At 46.4% G+C, this 25,667-nt stretch overlaps 1 protein-coding gene across 1 annotated transcript in view; it reads right to left on the minus strand.

The window, feature by feature from the left end:
- Positions 1-21,345: 21,345 nt before the first annotated feature.
- The window catches only part of PRKN (parkin RBR E3 ubiquitin protein ligase), a 1,204,761-nt gene continuing 1,200,439 nt past the window's right edge, over positions 21,346-25,667 (minus strand). Inside the window, exon 14 of the mRNA XM_068985007.1 lies at positions 21,346-21,458. Coding sequence (XP_068841108.1) covers positions 21,346-21,458 — 113 coding nt within the window. The remainder of the gene's footprint in view (positions 21,459-25,667) is intronic.

The raw sequence follows: 25,667 nt of genomic DNA on the forward strand, positions 1-25,667 counted from the left end.
TGGCCCAGGACCGCCAGTTGAGATGACCTTGGCCCCAAAGCATTAGAAGCTCAAAGAATGCTGAAGTGGGGGCATTAGGAAGGCCCTCATGGGCCTTAAGATCTCTGACCGTGATTGGATGAAGATGAAGTGTTTGCTCAGGGTCCGTGGCTGAGAGAGCATCCTTGGTTCTGCAGATTCCTGGTGGGTCCAGAAAGGCTAGGCTCTGGGCAGAGCAGACCACAGTCTGGGTCCTGGGGCCTGATCTGGTTGGCGGTGGGCGAGATCACCATTTGTGCTGAGCACGTCTGTGCTCCTCTCCGCTCCTGAGAGTCAGTTCCTGACTTTCCTGATGCTGGCACTTGTTTGTTTGTGGGGGAGACCTGCCAGCGGTGGCAGCCAGTGTTGCCATCTGCCCCCAGAAATGATAATGCGGTGGAGAGGAAGGAGGTTTGAGGCTCGCGTTTTGCCAGGCGGCCCTTTGCCCTTGGGGAGAAGGCTAGGCTTTCATCCTGTCCTGGATGGCTCAGGGGTTGCAGGAGGACCTTTCTGAGCCAAGTCAACACCAGCCTGGCCATGAGATCGTCAGAGCCTGAATCTTGCTCCCCAGCCTGCAGTGCCCTCCACTCCCATCCCAGCGAGTCCCATGGTGCACTCCCTCTCCTCCCTGTCTCACCTCGATTTCTTTAACCAAGGAGTTCAGTCCTCTCCTGGTCCTGCAGGAGGGCAGAATCTTGCACAGCAGCTGGGAGGAGCCCCAGGGCCCCTGCTCCAAGCAGGTCTGGCTGCCCACTGCATTCCTGTGTCCATTTCCATCGCCTTTTGTGAAGTCCTTCTGAACAAGGACAGAGCCAAGGGTGGTCCATCTTTCTGACTTACATTCATAAACATCCTGCTTTCCTTATTCCTAGGAGAGTCCCTTGGACTGCAAGGAGATCCATCCTAACGGAAATCAGTCCTGAATGTTCATTGGAAGGACTGATGCTTTAGCTCCAATACTTTGGCCACCGGATGGGAAGAGTTGACTCATTGGAAAAGACCCTGATGCTGGGAAAGACTGATGGTGAGAGGAGAAGGGGATGACAGAGGGTGAGTCGGTTGGATGACATCACCAACTTGATGGACAGGACTTTGAGCAAGCTCCAGGAATTGGTGATGGACAGGGAAGCCTGGTGTGCTGTAGTCCCTAGGGTTGCAAAGAGTCAGACAGGACTGAGAGACCGAACTGAACTGAAATATCTGCTTGGGTGTTGTTTGGTCATCACTTCTGTAGTGACCAAAAGCACCTGGAGTGTGAAGGGCAGACTCGTCCCAGATACTTGGTTGCTGTCGCCTTCTCCGAAGACCTGAGTCTACAGCTGGGGCCTCTCTTTGAGGACTGGGGGTCTCCAAGGAGCCCTGCAGTGTTTGCTCCTTTGATGAAACCCAGTCTGGGCTGCAGCCTGGCTGGACCCCTGTGTGTAGGCTGGGGCTCAACTGCACCCAACCTCCTCTGCCACGGGGCTTCCTTCTCTGTAGTTGAGTCTCTGGGTGTGGCTGACAAGGTCCCCCAAGACCTCTTCCGCAAAGACTTCCAGCCTTGCCTTCATAGTTTCAGCATCCTTCAAGCGGCTTCTGATCCTATGTTTCAAATGTAATCTTCTCCTCTTTTCTCTTTTATTAGAAAAAAAATTTATCCCTAGATTGTGAGCTCCTTAAAATTAGAGATGAAAAACTCCTCTAAATTTGTATTGTGAAAAAATTTAAAGCTATAGAAAAGGTAAAAGATAAATGTAATGAACATTCCCATACACTTCACCCAAATTCACCACTTGTTACTATTTTGCAACATTTTGTCTTTTTCTGTATTGCAATATAATGACAATATTCAGGAATTTAACATTGTTTCAATGTTATGATCTAATACAATGTTTCTATAGATTTTTTTTTTTTAGAGATGAAATTTTACGCCTTGAATCCACTTTTTTACCCTTCTTAATTAACACCATTCAGGATCTAGCACCAGATGACAGACACAGGGGTCCCTAAATAAATGTTAGTTGAATGAATGAAGATGGGGTGAATAACTGAAAAGTCCTTTCGATGTGTTTTCAAACGTGGAAAAACCGTGCGACTGAGCACAGTGCATGAACTCCCTGTGGGAATTACATGACCTTCAAAGCTCTTCTTATTGATCTTGGCAAAAACCCTACACCTGACAGGATACATATTTTGCAACTGCAGTGTTTTTTTTTGTCATTAGCTGGGTGATAAATTAACTTGCTGATGCTTAGAGGGAGGATATGGAAGTTGGCAAACCTGTTCAAAGTGAAACATATCAACATCTCTGTTAATCACCCCTCATACATCTTACCAGCACCCAGGCTCCAACACCGCTTTCAGCTACTGAGAATGCAAACGAGCACCGTCAGATAGAAAGCAGGAGGACGCAGCTTCGCATTGCAGGATTTCATATTCAACAACAGAAAAAGGCAGAGTTTGGCTGTGATGGCACGCGTTGTGTCGGCGGTGATCGGCCACAAAGAGGCTTTTGTGGAAATTGACAGGACATTCATTGCCCCAGGGCACAGCGTTCCCTGCGGCAGACTTTCCTCTCTCACATTTGAGGGAAATTGTCTGCTCATATTTGGTATCAAATAGGCCCAGCATGAAGAACTATGTACAGGACGGGTGTGAGGTGGGGGGCAGTGCAGACGACAGGTGCCCCCATCCTGGTTGTCCCCCTCTTGCCGGCATCTGTGGCAGGGACCTCCTGTCTAGGGCAGCAGGTAGACAGAGTTCAAAATTATGCCTACTTTTCATCAGAACTTAAGGGAGCTGAGCTTCAGTCTCTCTCTCCATTCTGACAGTTTATAATTTTGCTTCCTGCCCTCCACATTTCCTATGTGTCCTTTTAAGCCTGTAGGCATCCCAAGTTCTACATAAAATCTCAGTAGCGAGTTATCATTAAATATATCCTATGGGTGCAGCAAAGAGATTACTCTACTGTGTGCTCTAAACAAGGGTGAAAAAAAAAAGTGAAATTAAAGTCGTTCAGTCGTGTCCAATTCTTTGTGACCCCATGGACTGTAGCCTGCCAGACTCCTCCGTGGGATTCTCTAGGCAAGAATACTGGAGTGGGTTGCCATGCACTCCTCCAGGGGATCTTCCTCACCCAGGGATCAAACCTGGGTCTCCCGCATTGTGGGCAGATGCTTTACCCTCTGAACCACCAGGGAAGTCCTAAACAAGGGTAGCTGGGTTCTAATTGCATCTGATAGACATCAGATGAATATTACTGCATGTCAGAAACACAAAGCCATGGAGGAAATTCTGTTTTTCATTTTGGTCTCCTTTCCTGACCAATTTGTCTGAAAGACTGAAACTTGACTCTCAAGGGTGGAGGATGAATCTGGGGATCCTTCTCCGGCTCCCAGTACTCTTCCACCCTGCGCCCAGCTTCTCTGAGCTTTGCCATCTACCCAGTGCCACCCACGTGGCGTGATGAAAGAAAGCCTCACTATTTCACATCTGGACGGTCTCTTGGTGCTCGGATCAGGGACCCAAGTCCCCTGCTCTCTTCCAGGAACGAGCTGGCTCCCAGACAATTGCCTAGTGTCCAGGCAGGGGCTGCGTTCCTTCCAGAGGACATCTGATGTGAAGAGATCATTGTTCATCACATCAGGGGAGGTGATCTGCTAGCGCTGGGCAGGTGCTCCGATTGTATTTGGCTTGTGTTTTTCTTTGCTATGTGTTTCCTTTACACAGATTCTCTTTGTCTAAATTCACAGTATTACCTCTTGCTCAATAGTCCTTCAAATATCACCCCAAACAACAATGGTGGTGGTGGGGTCACCGAGGAATACCCAAATAGTTCTTCTGTATTATATCAGTGAATAATTTCCTAAGGATATAAAAGACACTGATGATATGAATATTAGTATCTATTAGTTTGGCGGTAGAGTTATTGTTAAAATGGTGGAATTTAGGGACATATTTGGGTTATTTTATAAACTACATTACTCTGCCTTTACCTATGAAGCCCAATGATAGATTTCTTAAAGGAACTGACAAAACATTAGTTAGAACTATCACAACCTTGGATAAGCAAAATGACAACCAATGGAACTGTCAGCTGCTTGGATGAAAGGCGTATCGTGTTACCCCCAGTGTGGAGGGACAACACTGAAATTAGATAGAAGCTTTGTTGCTGTTTAGTTGCTAAGCCATGTGTGACTCTGTGACCCTCATGGACTGTAGCCCACCAGGCTCCTGTGTCCATGGATTTCCTAGGCAAGAATACTGGAATGGGTTGCCATTTCCTACTCCAGGGGATCTTCCCGGCCCAGGGATGAAACCCATGTCTCCTGCATTTCACGTGGGTTCTTTACTGCTGAACCACCAGGGAAGCCAAGATAAGTTAGGGAAGGCAAATTGTTGACAACATCAGCTGGTGCTTTTGGGAAACTCAGTCTCGTGGTCACTGATGTCTTGCACGTGTTTGCTTTAGTGCCCCCATGGGGAGTCACAGTATTGGATTCTGACGTATTTTTAAAAATCTGAGTTAGAGCCAATGGACTGAACTTGATTAACTGGATGAGCAAATAATCCTGCAGCATAAACTGCTCTCCACCTGGGAATGCTCCGCTCATGTTGAGGGTAAGGATACAGATGAAAAAATTTCTGTATCCCTGAAGAAAGGGCAGTTCAGAAAAGAGGTCCAGAACCCCAAGCTCAGGCTTCAAGGACGCCACTTGCCATCTGGGTGACCTTGAGCAAGTCAGTTTCTTCAAGGGTCTCTCTCTTCCTGGGTCAGATGAAGGCGGCTTATTCAGAGGGCTAGAAGAGAAAAGCAAAACGAGATTGTGCCTGTGATAGTCTTAGCAGTGTTCCCGGGGAATATACATGATCGCTATTAGTACTACTAACTGTAAGCAGATGTTGCTGCTGCTTTAAAGTAAGAGGTACATTCACAAAGGTACATGTGGGTCTTCCCATTAAAAAAAGTAAGAAAAAACCAGGAAGGTCTCAATACCTGCTTCCTCAAAGTGAAGAGAAGACCCATTTCCTTGTTCTGTGATCTCTGTGCAGTTTTGAGAGCAGGGTCTTACAGCTTATACAGTTTATTTTGTTTCTGGCTTGCCTACATTAGAATGCAAGACAAGACTTATGTGATATAGGTATTTATTTTCCTCTGGGGAAAATGTACTCATTGACCCAAGCACCTGATCGGTGATAGGTATGAACATACTATTAAAAAAACACAAAACCTTTTTATCTTGTATTGGAGTGTAGCCGATTAACAATGTTGTGACAGTTTCGGGTGAGCAGTGAAGGGACTCAGTCACATGTATCCATTCTCTCCCCAGACTCTCCTCCCATCCCAGCTGCCACATAGCATTGAGGAGAGTTCCAAGTGCAACTGAACATACTCGTATCTGAAAGCAAAAGCTATGTCGCTGCGTTAATTTTATGTCAAGTCAGAATCATAGCAAACCTGCTGTCTGTGAATATCTTTAAAAGGGTCACATGTTGGCAAGTGGCATACCAGAACTCATTCAGTTGTGAGCAACTGGAGCAACTGATTTCTTCAGGGTGGAGAATTCCAAAATGTTTACCTCTGACCCTGGCTTCTGTGGGTTTGTGCATCTTGTCTTCCCTTGGGTTTGTGCTCCTGGGCTCTGGGCTACAAAGGACTCTCCTTTACATTTGAGGCTCCTGCACAGTGACCGGTAGAGAGTGGCTTGAAGCAAAGCTGAATTAAAGAAATAAAGAAGGAAAAGCGAGACGGGAACAGAGAGATGGGTAACAAAGAGAGAGATGGGTAACAAAAGAAGGAGAGGGGGGTGAGAATTTCACCCTCATGTCTAGCTGTTGATCAAATTGTTACATTAGAGATGTAACAAATTGTTACAATACAGAGCAGTGCAAGTGAAGGATGTTTCTCCTTTTCCTGGATTCCAGAAGAAGATGTCCAAAGGAACCTGTCAGAGGTGCCCAAGTCAGAAGGGGCATGGGGGCGAATGTGTGCGTGTCCAGCAAGAAGCCGGCAGGGCTTCTTGCAAGAAGATGGTGGAGAGTGACACTGTCCACCAGGAGATAGGGGAGCGATCGAGGCATCGCTGCTGGCACCTGGTTCATCCCCAGTCCCGAGAACTCGGCAAAGGGGACTATGTCACTGATGCTATCCCTTTAAAATCCCCTACGAGGGGACGGCCTTTCTGTAGACCAGTGGATTTCTCAGTTAAGTCCAATACAACGATGTTTCTTCCAGGGCTGAAATAAAAGAATGCTTATCAGGCTGAGGACCAGCTGAGTAGCTGATTTGGGTTTTTCAGGCTTCGTTGTTTAAAAATAATACAATATAACCACATACACACACACACACACACACACACACACACACACACACACACACACACACATGGAGGCCGGAAGTAATAATAGCAGGAGGCAGATTCACCAGGCTCTCGTCACACCCACACCTCCTGAATGCAGGGACAGTTGCAGTGGCCCGAATTGTGCATCCTGCTGTCTCCTCATGCTCCTTGAAAGCGTTAGTCGCTCAGTTGTGTCTGACTGTTTGCGACCCCATGGACTGCAGCCCACCAGGCTCCATGGGGTTCTCCAGGCAAGAATACTGAAGTGGGTTGCCATTTCGTGCTCCATTTGTCTGGATACATGCTTTTATTTCTTTGTAATGTGGTTGGTCATCTTCCCTTGAGGCGTGTGGCTGAAAAGGAGAGTGGACAACCCAGGAAAATCAAAGTCTCTTGGGCAAAAGAGGGATTGTGGATGCTGGCAAATAGCCAATAGTGGTCACTGCGAACTTTCTTCTTTTAAAAAGGATTTAACCTCACGAACATGCCTGTTATGTTCCACTCGTGAGTCATGCTCTTTACCAGGTTTAGAAAGCATCCTTCAATTTCCAGTTAAATGCCGTTCAATCATAATGAACATTTATTTTATCAAATGTCCTTTGTCATCAAATGTGATTACTATGTTATAAATTTTGCTATAGTGTAATATGCTAAACTTACAGATTTCTCAGTACTAATAGAGCGTCAAATTAATGAGATTAAAAACTGATTGGTTGTAGTGGGTATGTCTCAATTTGTGGTTAAAATGGTATTTATGATTCTTTGTTTAAAATGTTCACATCTAAGTTGTAATAGGTACGCCGGGATTCCGTTCTCCGGACCACATGCAGATAATGTAGCTCATGTGCCCACAGGAGGATAAACCACCAGTAACTACAACTAATGCCTACTAATGAGCAAGGCCACCAGGAAAGGAAATTCAGCAATGGAAGGAGATTCTGAGGCCGGAGAACCTGCAGAGACTTGTCCACTCAGAGGGAGGCAGGAAGCCCTCAGGTACCATTGCCTGGGCTGCACGGAGAACCACCCCTCCTCTATTTGGGCCATGGTTAACTCGCCAATCAGACCCGTTTAGACACCTTCAAGTGACCAGAAGAACATTCCGTTGTAACAGAACCTTGAACAGGTCAGCTTCTCTACGGCCAAGGTCTCCTCACGTGGGCAGCACTGTGCCACCTGCCCTTCTCAAGAGCCCGAGGAGCTATGCACGAGGCTGGCCTCTGGCCGAGGGCTTCTGGAGGGCTTCTCTCTTCAGGCGGGTGGCTCAGATGGTAAAGAATCTGCCCACGATGTGGGAGACCTGGCTTCCATCCCTGGGTTGGGAAGATGCCCTGGAGAAGGGAATCACTACCCACTCCGGTATTCTTGTCTGGAAAATTCCATGGACAGAGGAGCCTGGCGGGCTAGAATCCACGGGGTTGCAAAGGGTCGGGCACGACTGAGACTAACACTTTCACTTTCTAAGTAAAGACTTTGGTTTTTCGGTGAACATGATGTCTCCTTGTTATAAAACATTCAACGACTAGAGAAAAGCACAAAAAAGAAGGGAAAATCACCGTGCATCTCACCACCCGCAAACGCCAGCATCACTTCGGGTGTACGCCTCACTCCAGGCGTCAGTCTCTGTGAAACCTACAGATGGAAGGATCCTCAGATGTGGATACAAACGCAAATCCATACGACTTCATTGTATAAAAAGTGAGTCATGCTAGACACGCCCTTTTCTGGTTAAATATCAATTTTCATTTCATATGAAGTTGAGAGAAGAAAATGCAGTAAAAATGAATGGACTGTTGAACTTCTATATAATTACTTCTTCAAAAGATATTTTAGGTCCCAAAGTTGCCCTTAGTGTTGAGCAATTACAGTAACTACGGAGAGTTCAGGCCACCTTACCTGCCTCCTGAGAAACCTATATGAAGCTCAACAGTTAGAATTGGACATAGAACTGGTTCAAATTGGGAAAGGAGTATATTAAGGCTGTATATTGTCACCCAGCTTATTTAACTTATATGCAGAGAACATCATGAGAAACGCTGGGCTGGATGAAGCACAAGCTGAAATCAAGATTGCTGGGATAAATATCAACAACCTCAGATATGCAGATGATAACTACATTAATGGAAGAAAGTGAAGAGGAACTAAAGTGCCTCTTGATGAAAGTGAAAGAGGAGAGTGAAAAAGCTGGCTTAAAACTCAACATTTGAAAAATGAAGATCATGGCATCCAGTCCCATCACTCCATGACAAATAGATGGGGAAACAATGGAAACAGTGACAGACTTCATTTTCTTCGGCTTCAAAATCCCCATGGATGGTGACTGCAGCCTTGAAATTAAAAGATGCTTGCTCCCTGGATGATAAGCTATAACAAACCTAGACAGTCTATTAAAAAGCAGACATCACTTTGCCGACAAAGCCCGTCTAGTCAAAGCTATGGTTTCTCCAGTGGTCATGTACAGATGTGAGAGTTGGACTATAAAGAAAGCTGGGCACCAAAGAATTCATGCTTTTGAATTGTGGTGCTGGAAAAGATTCTTGAGAATCCCTTGGACTGCAAGGGGATCAAACCAGTCCGTCCTAAAGGAAATCAGTCCTGAATATTCATTGGAAGGACTGATGCTAAAGCTGAAGCTTCAATACTTTGGCCCCCTGATAGGAAGAACTGACTCACTGGAAAAGACCCTGATGCTGGGAAAGAGTGAAGGCAAGAGGAGAAGGGGGTGAGAGAGGATGAGATGGTTGGACGGCTTCACTGACTCAGCGGCATGAGTTTGAGCACACTCTGGGAGATAGTGAAGGACCGGGAGGCCTGGTCCGCTGCAGGCCAGGGAGTCACAAAGAGTCGGACATGACTTGGCGAATGAGCTACAGCAGTGGAGAGCTCGGGACTATTTTCTGGCAGTTTTCAATGCTGGACAATGTGGGTTGACTCTGCTCTGAACAGCCAGGTGAGAGGCTCTTGCCTGTCTTCCCATCTCCCTTGCCCGCCTCCTCATTTTTTCCTTATCGGTTGTAAGCATGATACCTGGGGCCTACTTGTTTGCTTTTTCTTCCTCTTCCTGTGGCCTTCAGCCATGGCACCTTCCTTATCACCTAAATCACTTTTCTGCTTCTGACCAGATTGCTGATTCAGAAGCAGAAAGCTTGGTCTCGAATCTTATGTAGCAGAGATGCGCATCTCATTTTGTGCAGACAGGTTAGCATGACGCGGACCCTCTTTAGTCTGCTTTACCATCTTAAGGTATCATCTGAAGTTATTATTTTGAGGGGGTCTATTTATTAAAAAGGACTTCTCGGTAGCACAAAGAACCACAAAAAGGCATGTCTAGGTCACCGTAGGGCATTGAGTAGCGGTGGAACACAGCAAGAACCACCCTTACAGAGCTCTCATCCTAGGAAGAGCATGAAACTGAAAGTGAAAGAAAGCGAAGTCGCTCAGCCGTGTCCGACTCTGCGACCCCATGGACTGGAGCCCACCTGGTTCCTCCATCCATGGGATTTCCCAGGCAGGAGTACTGGAGTGGGGTGCCATTTCCTTCTCCAGGAGATCTTCCCAACTCAGGGATTGGGGTTGGGGCGGGGGCGGAGGTCTGGACAGTCCAGGGATGGGTTGGCCGGGAAAGGCTTGGCTGAGACAGGGACCCCGAGTGAGGCCCGCTGGATTGGAAGGAGCAGGTGATGGGGACTCAGATGTCATCAGGGAAAGAGGCAGCGCTAACTCAACGGTGGTCAATGCCCAGGACTCGTGAAATCCCAGAATCGGAATGCCTCCGTGACTAACGGCCCTGAAAATAAAGTCAGCTGCTACTGCATTTCAGAATTCGGGGATTCTCAAGTACCACATGGTAGAGTCCAGGGCTTTCTATGGGTTTAGCTGATCCTCCAGAGAAGGCGGCTCAGACAGGAAAAAATCCGCCTGCAGTGCAGGAGACCTGGATTCGATTCCTGGGTCAGGAAGATCCCCTGGGGGAGGGAATGGGTACCCACTCCATGGGGTCACAAAGAGTCGGACACGACTGAGCGACTAACACTTCTGGATGGGACAAAGCCCTTGGGAGGGATCCGTATTGACTGGTTTGGCTTGAGGGAGGATCAAGGGGAATTTCAGGCAGGGCCGGGGCGGTGACATTAGCAAGCCTGCTGGGCCTGAGAGAGGCTCGTCCCCGGGTCTATGTTGCTCCCCACGCCTGGCTCCCCGAGAAGTGGTCCACAGCAGGGAGACCAACTCATCCTCTTTGCCCAGGACAGACCCAGTTTCTGAACTGACAGTCTGTGTGCAGGAACCTTCTGGGTCCCAGGCTCAAGGGGAAGGGTGCTCAGCACCCCGAAGGGCAGAGAAGATGTTCATGAGAAAGTCAGGAGGGTCTGGATGCCGACCCTTCCAGGGGGCTGCAAGCTGAGTCTCGTTTCCTTAGAGGCTCCATCCCACTTGTTTTTCTTCCACTCTGCCTTGTTCAAATCCACCTGGCAAAAGTCCTTTGCAAGAAGCAGCAGAGTGTCTCTACCATGTCTCATCATCCTCTCCATCAAGAGGAGCCTGGTGGGCTGCAGTCCACAGGGTCGCAAAGAGTCAGACACGACTGAGCGACTAAGCACAGGACAAGGTAAGGCAAGAACTGAATTACTGATTAGAAAAATCTTCATTTCTTGACTGCACACAATCTGGGCGGCTTAAACTGTCCTGGGAAATTAAAAATTGTTTTTCATTATAAAGTGATATTCTCACACTGCCAAGAAGTGTGGGAAGTAGAGACAAGTGAAAGTTCACAGATAATTTTATCACCGTAGCAAACTGCATTTCAGTCGTTTGTTTTCAACTTAATTTTAAAAAATCACTTGCAATTACAGCCTGCATACCATCTTGGTAAGCTCTCTTCTCACTCACCATTACATTATAAACATTTTTTCACAGCTGCACCGCTTTCATACCCAAACTGTTTAATGACTACATGAGACATAACAGTTTTGAATTAGATCAGGAAATTTAAAAGAAATACATATTAACTTAATTAGCATGCAGTTGATCATACTAAGTCCTGAAAAATTGTCATCTTAGAAATCTGTTGAGACGGGAAGATGCTCGTCACATGTATTTAAGTATTAATAAGTAAGATAATTATTTCTGGAATGTGGTTTTAATTTTCCCTTTTTGCCTTTTTTACTTTCTAGAACGTAATAATAAAATAATTAGTCTGTAATAAAGACACAAGGAACACTTTACAGGGAAAAAAAATTGCTGAGTGGGGATCTGATGCTAAGCAGCATTCTTTAGACTTCCCTGGTGGGTCCAGTGTTTAAGACTCCACTTGCCAGCGCCGGGGTCACAGGCTTGATCCCTGGTCTGGGAAGATTCCATGTGCTGCAGAACAGCCACACCGGCTGAAGCTGCTGCAGTGAGAAGCCCCCGCTTCTTGCAACTGCAGAAAGCCCGTGGGCAGAAAGAAAGACCTAGCGCAGCGAAAACTGAATGAATAAGTAAATAGCATCTCTCAAAAATGCCACTGAAGTCACCCTGAGTTTGGAATTAAGAAGCCAAAATTCATGAATAAAACAAAGGATAGGAAAGAAAACCCGCAGCGCTTGTCTTTGCTAGCACAGTTGGAGAGTTTTCAAGATCACCCAAGGTACAGGTGAGGTCACTCGGGCCCTGGGGAGGAGGGGGGCTCAAGAGGAGAACCCTCTGAGTGCAAGTCTCAGGGACTCCGAGCTAAGGTTACCTGATCTGTGACCAGGGTTTCCGGCCTGCCTGATACACGCCTTTGCAATGGAAATTGATCGTCTGCCCGGGGGTCACTGACTCAGTGAGACGCAGCTCAGTCACACAGCTCTGCATCTAGGCTCAACTAGTAATGAGAAGCTGAAGTTGAACGGTTCTATGAAGACCTACAAAACCTTTTAGAACTAACACCCAAAAAAGATGTCCTTTTCATTATAGGGGACTGGAATGCAAAAGTAGGAAGTCAAGAAACACCTGGGGTAACAGGCAAATTTGGCCTTGGAATACGGAATGAAGCAGGGCAAAGACTAATAGAGTTTTGCCAAGAAAATGCACTGGTCATAGCAAACACCCTCTTCCAACAACACAAGAGAAGACTCTACACATGGACATCACCAGATGGTCAACACCGAAATCAGACTGATTATATTCTCTGCAGCAAAAGATTGAGAAGCTCTATACAGTCAGCAAAAACAAGACCAGGAGCTGACTGTGGCTCAGATCATGAACTCCTTATTGCCAAATTCAGACTGAAATTGAAGAAAACAGGGAAAACCGATAGACCATTCAGGTATGACCTAAATCAAATCCCTTATGATTATACAGTGGAAGTGAGAAATAGATTTAAGGGCCTAGATCTGATAGATAGAGTGCCTGATGAACTATGGAATGAGATTCATGATATTATACAGGAGACAGGGATCAAGACCATCCCCATGGAAAAGAAATGCAAAAAAGCAAAATGGCTGTCTGAGGAGGCCTTACAAATAGCTGTGAAAAGAAGAGAGGCGAAAAGCAAAGGAGAAAAGGAAAGATATAAGCATCTGAATGCAGAGTTCCAGAGAATAGCAAGAAGAGATAAGAAAGCCTTCTTCAGCGATCACTGCAAAGGAATAGAGGAAAACAACAGAATGGGAAAGACTAGAGATCTCTTCAAGAAAATTAGAGATACCAAGGGAACATTTCATGCAAAGATGGGCTCGATAAAGGACAGAAATGATATGGACCTAACAGAAGCAGAAGATATTAAGAAGAGATGGCAAGAATACACGGAAGAACTGTACAAAAAAGATCTTCAAGACCAAGATAATCATGATGGTGTGATCACTCACCTAGAGCCAGACATCCTGGAATGTGAAGTCAAGTGGGGCTTAGAAAGCATCACTACGAATAAAGCTAGTGGAAGTGAAGGAATTCCAGTGGAGCTATTTCAAATCCTGAAAGATGATGCTGTGAAAGTGCTGCACTCAACATGCCAGCAAATTTGGAAAACTCAGCAGTGGCCACAGGACTGGAAAAGGTCAGTTTTCATTCCAATCCCAGAGAAAGGCAATGCCAAAGAATGCTCAAACTACCACACAATTGCACTCATCTCACACGCTAGTAAAGTAATGCTCAAAATTCTCCAAGCCAGGCTTCAGCAATATGTGAACCATGAACTTCCTGATGTTCAAGCTGGTTTTAGAAAAGGCAGAGGAACCAGAGATCAAATTGCCAACATCCGCTGGATCACGGAAAAAGCAAGAGAGTTCCAGAAAAACATCTATTTCTGCTTTATTGACTATGCCGAAGACTTTTGACTGTGTGGATCACAATAAACTGTGGAAAATTCTGAAAGAGATGGGAATACCAGACCACCTAACCTGCCTCTTGAGAAATCTGTATGCAGGTCAGGAAGCAACAGTTAGAACTGGACATGGAACAACAGACTGGCTCCAAATAGGAAAAGGAGTACATCAAGGCTGTATATTGCCACCCTGCTTATTTAACTTCTATGCAGAGTACATCATGAGAAACGCTGGGCTGGAAGAAACACTAGCTGGAATCAAGATTGCCGGGAGAAATATCAATAACCTCAGATATGCAGATGACACCACCCTTATGGCAGAAAGTGAAGAGGAGCTAAAAAGCCTCTTGATGAAAGTGAAAGTGGAGAGTGAAAAAGTTGGCTTAAAGCTCAGCATTCAGAAAATGGAGATCATGGCATCTGGTCCCATCACTCCATGGGAAATAGATGGGGAAACAGTGGAAACAGTGTCAGACTTTATTTTTTTTTGGGCTCCAGAATCACTGCAGATGGTGAGTGCAGCCATGAAATAAAACGACGCTTACTTCTTGGAAGAAAAGTTATGACCAACCTAGATAGCATATTCAAAAGCAGAGACATTACTTTGCCAACAAAGGTCCGTCTAGTCAAGGCTATGGTTTTTCTAGTAGTCATGTATGGATGTGAGAGTTGGACTGTGAAGAAGGCTGAGTGCCGAAGAATTGATGCTTTTGAACTGTGGTGTTGGAGAAGACTCTTGAGAGTCCCTTGGACTGCAAGGAGATCCAACCAGTCCATTCTGAAGGAGATCAGCGCTGGGATTTCTTTGGAAGGAATGATGCTAAAGCTGAAACTCCAGTACTTTGGCCACCTCATGCGAAGAGTTGACTCATTGGAAAAGACTCTGATGCTGGGAGGGATTGGGGGCAGGAGGAGAAGGGGACGACAGAGGATGAGATGGCTGGATGGCATCATGGACTCGATGGACGTGAGTCTGAGTGAACTCTGGGAGTTGGTGATGGACAGGGAGGCTTGGTGTGCTGCAATTCATGGGGTCGCAAAGAGTCGGACACAACTGAGCAACTGAACTAAACTGAGTAAGCCTTTCATTGTCATTTGATTTTCTAAGTAGATTTGCTCAGAACTTCAATATGCAATTAGCTACTTGTGGAGCCCGGAATGCGGCCGGCCTGCTCTGGGCATTGTGGATACAAAGGCAGGTGCAATAGTTATTTTCTCCTTCTCTGCTCCTAGGGGGACTGAGACAAAGAAACAGGTGAGTAAAGTTTTATACATTAAATGCTTTTGTGAAATACGCATATGAATTTGTTCTATTGCTCAGTCTGTGTGATTCTTTGTTACACCAGGACCTGCCAGGCTCCTCTTGGAAATCCTTGGGATTTCCTAGGCAACAATGCTGGAGTGGGTTGTCATTTCCTCCTCTTCTGTTGCCATTTCTTCCTCGGGGCTCCTCCCTGGATAGAATCCATGTCTTCGGCTTGGTAGGAAGGTTCTTTATCACTGAGCCACCTGGGAAATCCATGAATATGAATACATGATAATAAATATGAATTAATATTAACAATAGTAAATCTTGGGTTCCTGGCACATGACTCCTAAAACCTTTGGAATCTCCAAAGTGATGTGTATGCTGATGAGATGACCACGGTTGGCCCTAGACAGTTTCAGGGTGGGGACTTGCCTAGCAGGAAAGTCAGGGCACCTTAGAGGATTGGAACTTTAAGCCCCAACCTGAGATTTCTAAGGATGGGAGGGAGGTGGGAGGCTGGGTAAACTGCTAATGGTCCATGATCTAACCAATCGTGTCTACTTAAGGAAGCTTCCACTAAAAAACCCTAAAGAAGTGGGTTCAGAGATCTTCCCAGTTAGCAAACACATTGAGGAACGAGGAAGGTGATGTATCCACGGAGGGCATGGATGCTCTGCACACCCTATCCCATCCCTGCCCAACGCAGCTCTTCTAGTGGCTGTTCTTGGATTTGAATTCCTTATAACAAACCAGTAGTGGGGGCTTCTCTGCTGGCTCAGCAGTAAGGAATCTGCCTGCGGACACGACTGAGCGACTTCACTTCACTTTCACTTTTCACTTTCATGCATTGGAGAAGGAAATGGCAACCCACTCCAGTGTTCTTGCCTGGAGAATCCCAAGGATGGGGGAGCCTGGTGGGCTGCCGTCTATGGGGTCGCACAGAGTTGGACACGACTGAAGTGACTTCACAGCAGCAGCAGCTGATGCAGGAGACCTGGTTCAATCCCCTGGAGAAGGAAATGGCAACCCACTCCAGTGTTCTTGCCTGGAGAATCCCATGGACAGAGGGCCCTGATGGGCTGCAGACCACGGGGTCACAAAGAGTTGGACACGACAGAGTGACTAAACAACAGCAAATAGTGGGTGAAGCAGCTTCCTGGCGCCATTCCAGGGAGTTATTGAGGGGTGGGTCCTAGAAACCCCTCATTTGTAGCCAGTTGGTCGAAGTAAAAGTGGCAACCTGTGACGTGTGACTGGGATCAGAGTTGGGGGAGGTGTTGGGAGGCTGAGCCCTTAACCTGTGGATTCTGACATGTAGGCTGGGTAGTTAGTGTCAGAATTGAACTGACTTGTTGGACACCCAGCGGTGTCTGAAGAACTGGGGGATTTGTTTGTGTTGGCAAAAGCACCACACAGCTGTGACTCAGGAAGCAGCGGAGCTCTGAAAATGCAGAGAAATGGCCCTTCATGCAGACCAGGAGAAGGGCTCCGAGAGAAGCGGATTACATGGAGACCTAGGGTTGACCAGGCAAAGCTGGGAGGGCAGGGCTGTAATGAAGTTATTCTGGGCAGATGGAAAATCAAGAGGCGAGCTTCTCATTGCAGACATAAATTGTAAATGGACACTCTAGCTTCTATACCTCATTCTCTCATAAGTTGGGTTACAATGTCTGTCTTCTGGGGTCCAGACATACCCCCACGCAGTGACAAAGGTGATTCTCAGCCTACTGATCAGAGGATGAGATCAGGAACACCGAGTTCCCGTCGAGACAGAGCTACTAATCTTGAGGGCCAAATGGATCTTCCCAGAAAACCCTCCCTGCCTCGTTCCACATGATTGTTGAGACTGCAGTGAAAGTTCTTAAATATTTGTGGTTGGACAGTTTACTCACAGTGGGTGATCTGAAGACAGGCCCAGCATTGTTTCGAGACAGGGTTTTCTTTTCGAAGCTGACATGGATCCTGTCCGTGGTGCAGGAGTGGCCTGGCAAGGGTGACTGGGGGCGGGAGGCACACATCTGCACACCGCATCTGCTGGCTCACACTCACATCTACGCGTGCTCACTTCCACCCAGTGTTGGCTGTCTGCTGTCCACGCTGGAGGCCCTGCACGAGAGCCAGGTCTTGTCCCTTCAAGCCTTTTCAGACACAGCTGGCAACTTGCCTCTGTAGGGACCTTTCTGGGGCCTTGGTTAATCTGACACTGAAACCCACCGCCTGTCTGTCACTGCAAAATCCCTAGCTCTGGGACTGGACACACACACCTACCTTGATCACATCTGCAGTTGACTTGCATTCGTTCTGTGCTTTTGGCTTGTTTGGGGTGGGGCCAGAGGGCTCCAGTGACTGGTTCGTCTATTATTAATAATAGTAAGGAACATGTACTGAGTGTCTCCCGGTTCGAGGTCCCGTCCTGAGGGCTTTATGTGCATCAGTTCATGCAGTCCTCATACCAACCCCTCAAGGTGGCCGCTGTTACCCCAAGGTTCACACATAGGCAGGCAGTGGAGTCACTCCCCCCTCTCCCCAGCTTTTTCTGCCTTTCTTCCTAGAAAGGCGGTGTTTCCTCAGAGCATTTCCTGCGGGGTTTGGCCCCCAGGGGACCTCAGGGTCTGCCGCTTGCCCCAAATATGTAGGAGAGCCCCAGGAATGTCCGCCTCACTCAGACACGGACCCCTTGTGAAGTGAACAATGGGCAGCCACTGACACAGCATCCAAGAAACGCAGCACCGCACACCCACACCGAGGGCAGCGCGAAGTCACCACGCCCCTGGAGGGCTGCACAGACAGAGTCCTGCGGGCTTTTCCAACTCAAACTTGCCTTAAACATTTACTTAGAAAAGTGTGCTGAGAAGGCAGGAAAGTAACTGCTAGATTTTTAAAATTATAGCTTGCTTTTTAGAGCCCTGTCAAAAATTTTTTAAAAATTTATTGAAATTCAGTTGATTTACTTAAAGATTTATTGAAATAGAGTTGGGTTATTTAAAAATTTATTGAAACATATTTTTAAATTTATTGAAACACAGTTGATTTACTGTGTAAATCACCCATATTTCAATACACTAACTTTAAAAATCTACCAGCTGCTTATGGCAGTGAACTCCAGTATTCTTGCCTGGAGAATTCCATGGACAGAGGAGCCTGGAGGGGTCGCAAAGAGTCGGACACAACTGAGCGACTAGAGCTCACCACGTAGTGTTAACTTCTGCGGGACAGAAAAGTGGCTCAGCTATACACATATTCCCTTTTTCATGTTCTTTTCCAGTAGGTTGCAGGATGCTGAATATAGTTCCTTGTGCTCACAGTAGGCCCTTGTTTACCCATGCTACGTATGCTAGTCTGCATCGGCTAACTCCGAACTCCCAGTCCTTCCCTCCCCCTCCTCCCTGAAGAGACCTGTTGAATTTTGAAGGCACTGAAGCTAGTGCCTAGTTTTAAAAACAACCAGGAAGCTTCCCTGGTGGTCCACTTTGGTTTAAGAATCCACCTAGCCATGCAAGAGACACGGGTTGGATCCCCGGTCTGGGAAGACCCCACATGTCACGGAGCAACTAAATGTGTGCGCCGCAAGCCCTGAGCCCGTGCTCTGGAGCCCGGGAACTGCAGCTGCTGAACACACGTGCCGCAGTGACTGAAGCCCTTCGCAACAAAAGCCACACGACCAGAAGCCTGCCCACCACAGGGAAGAGCAGCCCTCCCTCGCCACAGCTGGAGAAAGCCAGAGGCGCAGCGCAGCCCCCCCTCGCCGCAGCTGGAGAAAGCCAGAGGCGCAGCCACAATGACGCGCACTGCACAAAAGGAACTAAACAAGTCAACCTTTAGAAAGAACACAAACCACCAGAACGAGTCAGGAGCTCGGAGTGGAGACCAGGATGGCCACGGCCGCACTCGGCAACCCTTTCCGGCCACGAGAGACACACCCTGGGCTACCCTCCCCCGCCTTCAGCATTTATGGACAACGTATCCTCAAAGATGGACTCAGACGCTCTTTCGGTTCTTTTATTGACAATTTGAGTACGACCTTAGACAACTGTTGCTGAGTATTTCCTTATACAACTTAGAAAAAAATAAAGACTCTTCTGCGAAGACTTTATTTCTTTTCTTTTGCTAGATTCAGATTTTTGTGACACCGTTCAGTGCTCAGACATGTTCATTTATAGTGGTTTGTGATTCAGCCTCATTCACAGTGGCTGTTTATCCTTTAACTTGTTTTAAGAATCAATTTATACTATTTTGAAAAAGAAAAAAAAGAAGGCTACTATCAGGAAAAGAGCAGAGACCTAGGGCTTCTACTGCCAGAACAAGTGGGAGCAAACCTTGCTCAGCTTGGCACCCCCAACAAACCATGCAAATCAGGGAGGAGGCAATAACATCAGCATCATTAAACCTCAGACCCATGGAGGGTATGAAATGCTGGGAGCTCCCCACGACAGAGGGAGCCACCTGACTGTCCTGTGGGGTCGGAGTAAGGAGCCGCTGGGACCACTGGTAACGCGCAGGAGGGTCCCCAGTGGGTTCTAGGCTGAGCCCTGATGCCAGCCAACCGCAAGGGTGGCTCAAGCCCGGTGCCCTGCCTTTTTCTCACTCGAGACACCAGCTCTGCATCATCTCTGTACTACCCATAGGGACCCTGACAGGAGCCAGCAGCCTTGGGGCCATGATGGGGAGGCTGGATCAACAGAGTGAAGCTACGTGACTCCTTTCCCACTGACGGGGCTGTCTCCCGCCAATCACGCTCCAGGTTCAGGACCTCCGCGGGAGGGAGTGGGGTGGGACAGTCCCTGGATGGACGCTTAGGGACAGGGGGCACAGGACATCTGTGGGAGCTTGCTGAGGTTTACCCGCCCTCTCCCTCCAGCAAGGATTTCTGGTGCTATGTCTACAAAGATGAGGCTGGCTACCGGTCTCCAAATCCATCCTAAAGAAGCCCTGTGCTCACAGGAGAGTCATCACACCCTCAGGGACCGTCACCACCTTCCCGAGAAGGCGGACCATGAGAACAAAAGGCAGCGGTGAGACTGTTCCACCCGCACACTGTGCCATGGGAGAGGGAGGCTGGTGGCATTCAGCGAAAATGCGTCTCTCTTTGATGTACTGCGAATGATGCATAAAACAAAGATGAAAACTTGATCAGCAATCGATTCAAGCTGTGCTAACGTGAGGAAAAACTCTCCTGTGAGCTTACAATCGTAAAGAAAAGAACTCTGAGTAACCCACTGGGTGGGCAGAGCCCCCGTGCGGGTTGCCCTGAACCTGGTTAATTACACATATTGTATTTTGATTCCACATCACAATTCGTCTGCAGTGACCCCCTTATCCTTTCTAGGCACTTTTGTTGTTGCAGTTTTCCTGTGAGTCTTATTGCTTTGACAACTGCAATTTGAATCAGATCTGAAAGAGATCCAGAAGAAAATATACTCTGATATAAAACAGTGTAATTAACGTTGTCCAGGCAGATAGAAAGAGCATGACCCTTCTGATCTGCCTGGTTTCATTCTGACGGGCTGGAAAGGTTCCTTCTTTAGAGATTCTGCTTTAATAAACTGTGTGTTTGTTAACACTGAGAATCATCACTGAACTGATTTCTAACAGTGTCTCCTTTAGAGGCCCCTTGTCACATGTACAGTGAAGCCAGACGTATGAGCTTATTTTTCACGCTCAAAATGAGTGCTTAAAGTCAAATTCTAGATTTTGTAATGTTTTCAGAAAAGCAACTTCTAAAGTTGCAGAGTTAAATGGAGTGAATGTTCAAATACATACATTTTGAGCATTCAATGTTCAGATTAACTTTCATAATTTCTCACTTAGTTGACAAGCTGATTCATGCAGAGTTGATGTTTCATTAATGCAAGATATAAATATAGAATTCTTGGGGATAAACACATAGTTTTGACTGTTGCCTGCGGCTCTTTGGGAACACACGCTTCCTGAAGATTTAAATAAGTCCGTTGCTATTTAAGCCGGGCATGAAGTTCCCAGGACCCACTGCAGTCTCACAGAGAACCACGGGTAATAGCCCCTTGAAATCTTTCCCCACCCCCCCAAAGGCTTCTTCCCAGTATTTGCTGAAGGTAAAAGGCAGGTAATTGAGAAATCCGTCTTTATGTACTTATCCAGTCTGACTCGGATTCAATCAAGAATGACAGCGCACACAGGGAACCGCACCGTCCTCTGTGCTCTGACTGTGAGTGTATTTTCGGGGCTTGAGAATACTTCCGGCGGGACTCCACTGGCTTCGCTGTTTCTCAGGGGCCCGGAGACGGGGATCCTGGGAGCTTCTCCGATAACTTTGCTTTGGTGGTTTTGGAAAGAACTGGAAACGTGCGTGCGTGCGTCCGTGCGTGCGTGCGTGTGTGTGTGTGTGCGTGTGCGTGTGCGTGTGTGTAGAGAGAGGAAAAAGCAGAAGATAGGAGGGCGCCGTGTACTTCCCAGCAGGATGGCGGCTGAGTGCGCCTGCGCGGCCGCTGTTCCAGCTACACGTCGAACCAGTGGTCCCCCATGCAGGCGCGGTTCCACTCGCAGCCGCAGTTCCAGCACCACTGGAGCTGGCACTGGGGCTGCGGGCACTTCATATGCATGCATCCTCCTGCGGGCAGAGAGGGGACACGGGTGAGCGCCTGGGCGACACTCCCACACCCGCCCGCGTGCCCACAGATGACTTTCCCGTGGAATCACCGCAAGCAACGGAAGGGGAGAGTCTGAACATCTGACCTTCATGAAGAACGGAGTGAATAACCCGTATGGGAAAATAATCTGGAGCAGACGGGTTCACTTAGCCCCTGAAACTAACCCAACATTGTAAATCAATTATACGACAATACATTTTTTTTAACGAGGACTTCCCTGGTTGTCCAGTGGCTGAGATTCCATGCTTCCCAATGGAGGGAGCCTGGGTTCCATCCGTGGACAGGGAACCAGATCCCACGTTCCACAACTAAAATTCCCATGTGTTACAACTGAGACCCAGCACAGCCAAAATAAAGATGAATGTTTTTTAAGAAAAGAAATGATTGAGATCGAAGCATGCCACTTTCATCAAGGACAAACTTTATTTGTAAATCTGAGTTTACTGACTTCTCTTGAGATGGGTTTTAAAGACAAATGCTTTGTGTTTCACAGCCAGGGGTCAATTCCTTAATTAAATATATAGTAAATTTAATATTTTAAGTATACAATAATGTATTTTGCAATTTAATATATAATAATGTTAATATATACCATGAGTAATTTTTAATCACTTCTTCAGTGTTACTTGGCTTGAAAAAATTCATAATACAGGAGTTGGGACAGTTGTTTTAAAAGCATTTAATATTGAATACGGTCCTTCGTGTGATTCAAAATTTTATTTAAGATGAGGATTGTTGTTGTTCAGTCGCTAAGTTGTGTCTGACTCTCTGTGACCCCATAGACTGCAGCATGCCAGGCCTCCCTGTCCTTCACTATCTCCCAGAGTTTGCTCAATGTCATGCCCATTGAGTCAGTGATGCCATCTAACCATCTCACTCTTTATCACCCCCTCTCCTGCTGCCCTCAATCTTTCCCAGCATCAGGGTCTTTTCCAATAAGTTGGCTCTTCCCATCAGGTGGCCAACGTATTGGAGCTTCAGCTTCAGCATCAGTCCTTCCAATGGGTTGATTTCCCTTAGGATTGACTGGTTTGATCTCCTTGCAGTCCAAGGGACTTTCGAGAGTCTTTTCTAACACCACAGTTTGAAAGCATCAATTCTTTGGCACTCAGCCTTCCTTATAGTCCAGCTCTCACATCCATACATAACTACTGGAAAAATCATAGCTTTGACTATGTGAACTTTTATCAGGAAAGTGATGTCTCTGCTTTTTAATATGCTGTCTAGGTTGGTCATAGCTTTTCTTCCAAGGAGCAAGCGTCTTTTAATTTCATGGCTGCAATCACCATCTACAGTGATTTTGGAGCCCAATAAAACAAAATCTGCCACTGTTTTCACTTTTTCCCCATCTATTTGCCATGAAGTGATGGGACCAGATGCCATGATCTTAGCTTTTTTAATGCTGAGTTTTAAGCCAGCTTTTATTACTCTCCTTTTTCACCCTCGTCAAGAGGCTCTTTAGTTCCTCTTCATTTTCTGCCATTACAGTGGTATCACCTGCATATCTGAGGCTGATATTTCTCCCGGCAATCTTGATTCCAGCTTGTGCTTCCTGCAGTCGGCATTTCGCATGATGTACTTTGCATTGCAGGCGCATTCATTACCACCCGAGTTACCAGGGAAACCCCCAAGATGAGGGCAGTGAGAAACTAATGAGTTACGTCATTTACCCCTCAGAAGCACCTTGTGAGAATAAGGGGATTGCCTGTTGCATAATTTTCTCAAGGTTGAGTACTTTTAAGTGTATAGGCAGGGCTTCCCTGCTGGCTCAGGGGTAAAGAATCGCCTGCAGGGTTCACGGTTTCCTCCTGTTCGCAGGAGACGTGGTCCGGGAAGACCTCGCATGCCACGGGGCAACTGAGCCAGTGTGACACGATCGCTGACCGAGCCTGTGCTCTGTGGCCCACGAGCCGTGAAGCCCATGCGCCCTGGAGCCGGGGCGCTGAGCCGGGAGAAGCCGCTGTGGTGAGAAGCCCCGCAGCTAGAGCGGAGCCTCCGCTCTCGGCAACTGGAGAAAAGAGCGGCGGCAGCAAGGAAGACCCGGCACGGCCACAAATAAACAAACAGCGTGAAGCCAGAGCTTTAGCCGAGATCTGTGCGATTTCAACGTTCCTTCATTCAGGAAGCAGGGCCTTTCCAGTACGAAATGAAAAGTCCCTTATTTGGGGACTTATTTTGGGATTTCCCCACCTCCCCAATTTGCTAACTGCATTCTCTATTTGCTTCTGGGGATCAGACAGCAAGTCTGCTGTGACGTGAAAGGAAAGTTATTTGTATAAAATTGTATGTAGAGAACTGTTTGTGAGCGAATCTCCCAGACAATCCAGGCAGACGTGGTTTCTTTGCTTGAATCTCACTTAGCATCGAATGTGCTCCATTATTTAATTTTACCAATTATCTTGTTAAGCCATTTTTTTCCTTGCCAAATTTTCCAAATAATTGCTTCAGGGCTGTCTCATTTTTATATTAAAAGCTTGGCATGAGAACTGGCACTAATATAAAATATTTATGAATATGTAACTTAAAGGCATTTGTTTTAGGCTAACTGAAGGGTATTTAAAATCCCATACTTTCCTACTTGTTTTTGGTTGGCTTTAAAGGGCATTTAAGCATTTACATATGTGGAAAATAAGGGAAAAACTCATTGTGATACTTTTAATATTTTCCAATTAGGATTACACAATTACAGGGTTGAGTATTTTCAACACATACTTACTGACTGTGCACTTAGGATTTCAATAATATAATAGTGTAATACTGTATAATCACTTAAATTTTTCTGGAATATCATAAAGAATGCTTAAGCAATGCATGCAAATTAGCTGAATATTAAAGGGAGGCTGAATGAAAGCTTGAGAATTTTTCCTATTCCACTAAAATCTTAATGGATCTTGAGCACTAGCATTAACAAGTGAGATTTTATTATAGAAACTGGACTCACAGTGGCTTAGCAGAATAAGGAAAAAGGAAATAACAGGAGAGAAGACAATCATTTTGTTAACTCTCTTTTCTTCCTGGTATGTGATACAGAAGGAATATTTTAGACCCTATAAAATGGAGAAGTGTCAGGGACTCCAACTCTAAAAATCTTGCCAGCTTAAAAGTAAATGTTGCTCAGTCATGTCCAACTCTTTGCGACCCCATGGACTGTAGCCTACCAGGTTCCTCTGTCCATGGGATTTTCTAGGCAAGAATACTGGAGTGGGTTGCCATTTCCTTCTCCAGGAGATCTTCCCAACCCAGGGATTGAACCCAGGTCTCCCACATAGTAGGCAAATGCTTTACTGTCTGAGCCACTGGGGAAGTTCCTGATGTCACAATGATTTGTGGATATTTGGATGGAGAAAATCTGGCTTTCTTCTTAGATAACGTTGTCTCCTGACCAATGCTCAAACCATGGAAAGCCCAAACTGTACAGAGCCAACACCATGGCCTGGGCTGGCCACTCTGCCATCAGATTTAATGAGAGAGCTGAAGTTCTGGAACAAGCTGAAGGCAGATTTAACGGGCAACAGACACTTATTGATCAGGGAATGGAACCAGGATCTCACTGGCTTGAGATGGACCTGGTAGAAGTGAAGAAAGAACTTCTGGAGGTTGAAGGGTGTTATAGGAGCAAGTGCAAAGGTTTAGCCTGTGTTTAAAATGGTGAGAATGCTCATGATCATGACAGCTTTGCTGAAGGAAGAACTACTCTTCAGGAATTCAGTTAAATATGAAACATTTAGGTAGAAAACTATCATGAAACTAGCTTTAAAAAAAATATTAGTTTTATATAACTTTCAGTGTTAGAAACGTGATCATTTATCCCACTGATTAGGGTGAGTACTTAGAATATTACAGATTCTCTCTCCCTTTCCACTGTTATATAAAATGTTTTCTCTTTTTTCTTTAATTTTTAAAACTTGAATGAAAGATTCTTTACATTCTATGGAGCTTTACAATTTTCCAAAGGAAACTAGCTTTTCTAATAGAGGCTAGGTTTGTTTAGGCTGTAGTGATAGCCTTTAGAACAGTTTAGACTATCACGAACTAGCTGAAAGGTTCAGCTTTTCAGTTCATAGGTTAAAAGACTATAGGTGTGACCTCTAAGCCAGTGGGAGAATCAGGTTTCCTTGAAATTAAATCCAGTTCGGCTTAATCTCAGTCTGTCAGATTTTCGGCCCCTG

The sequence above is a fragment of the Capricornis sumatraensis genome, chromosome 13 (genome assembly GCF_032405125.1).
Source record: "Capricornis sumatraensis isolate serow.1 chromosome 13, serow.2, whole genome shotgun sequence".
In the NCBI taxonomy this organism is placed as follows: domain Eukaryota; kingdom Metazoa; phylum Chordata; class Mammalia; order Artiodactyla; family Bovidae; genus Capricornis; species Capricornis sumatraensis.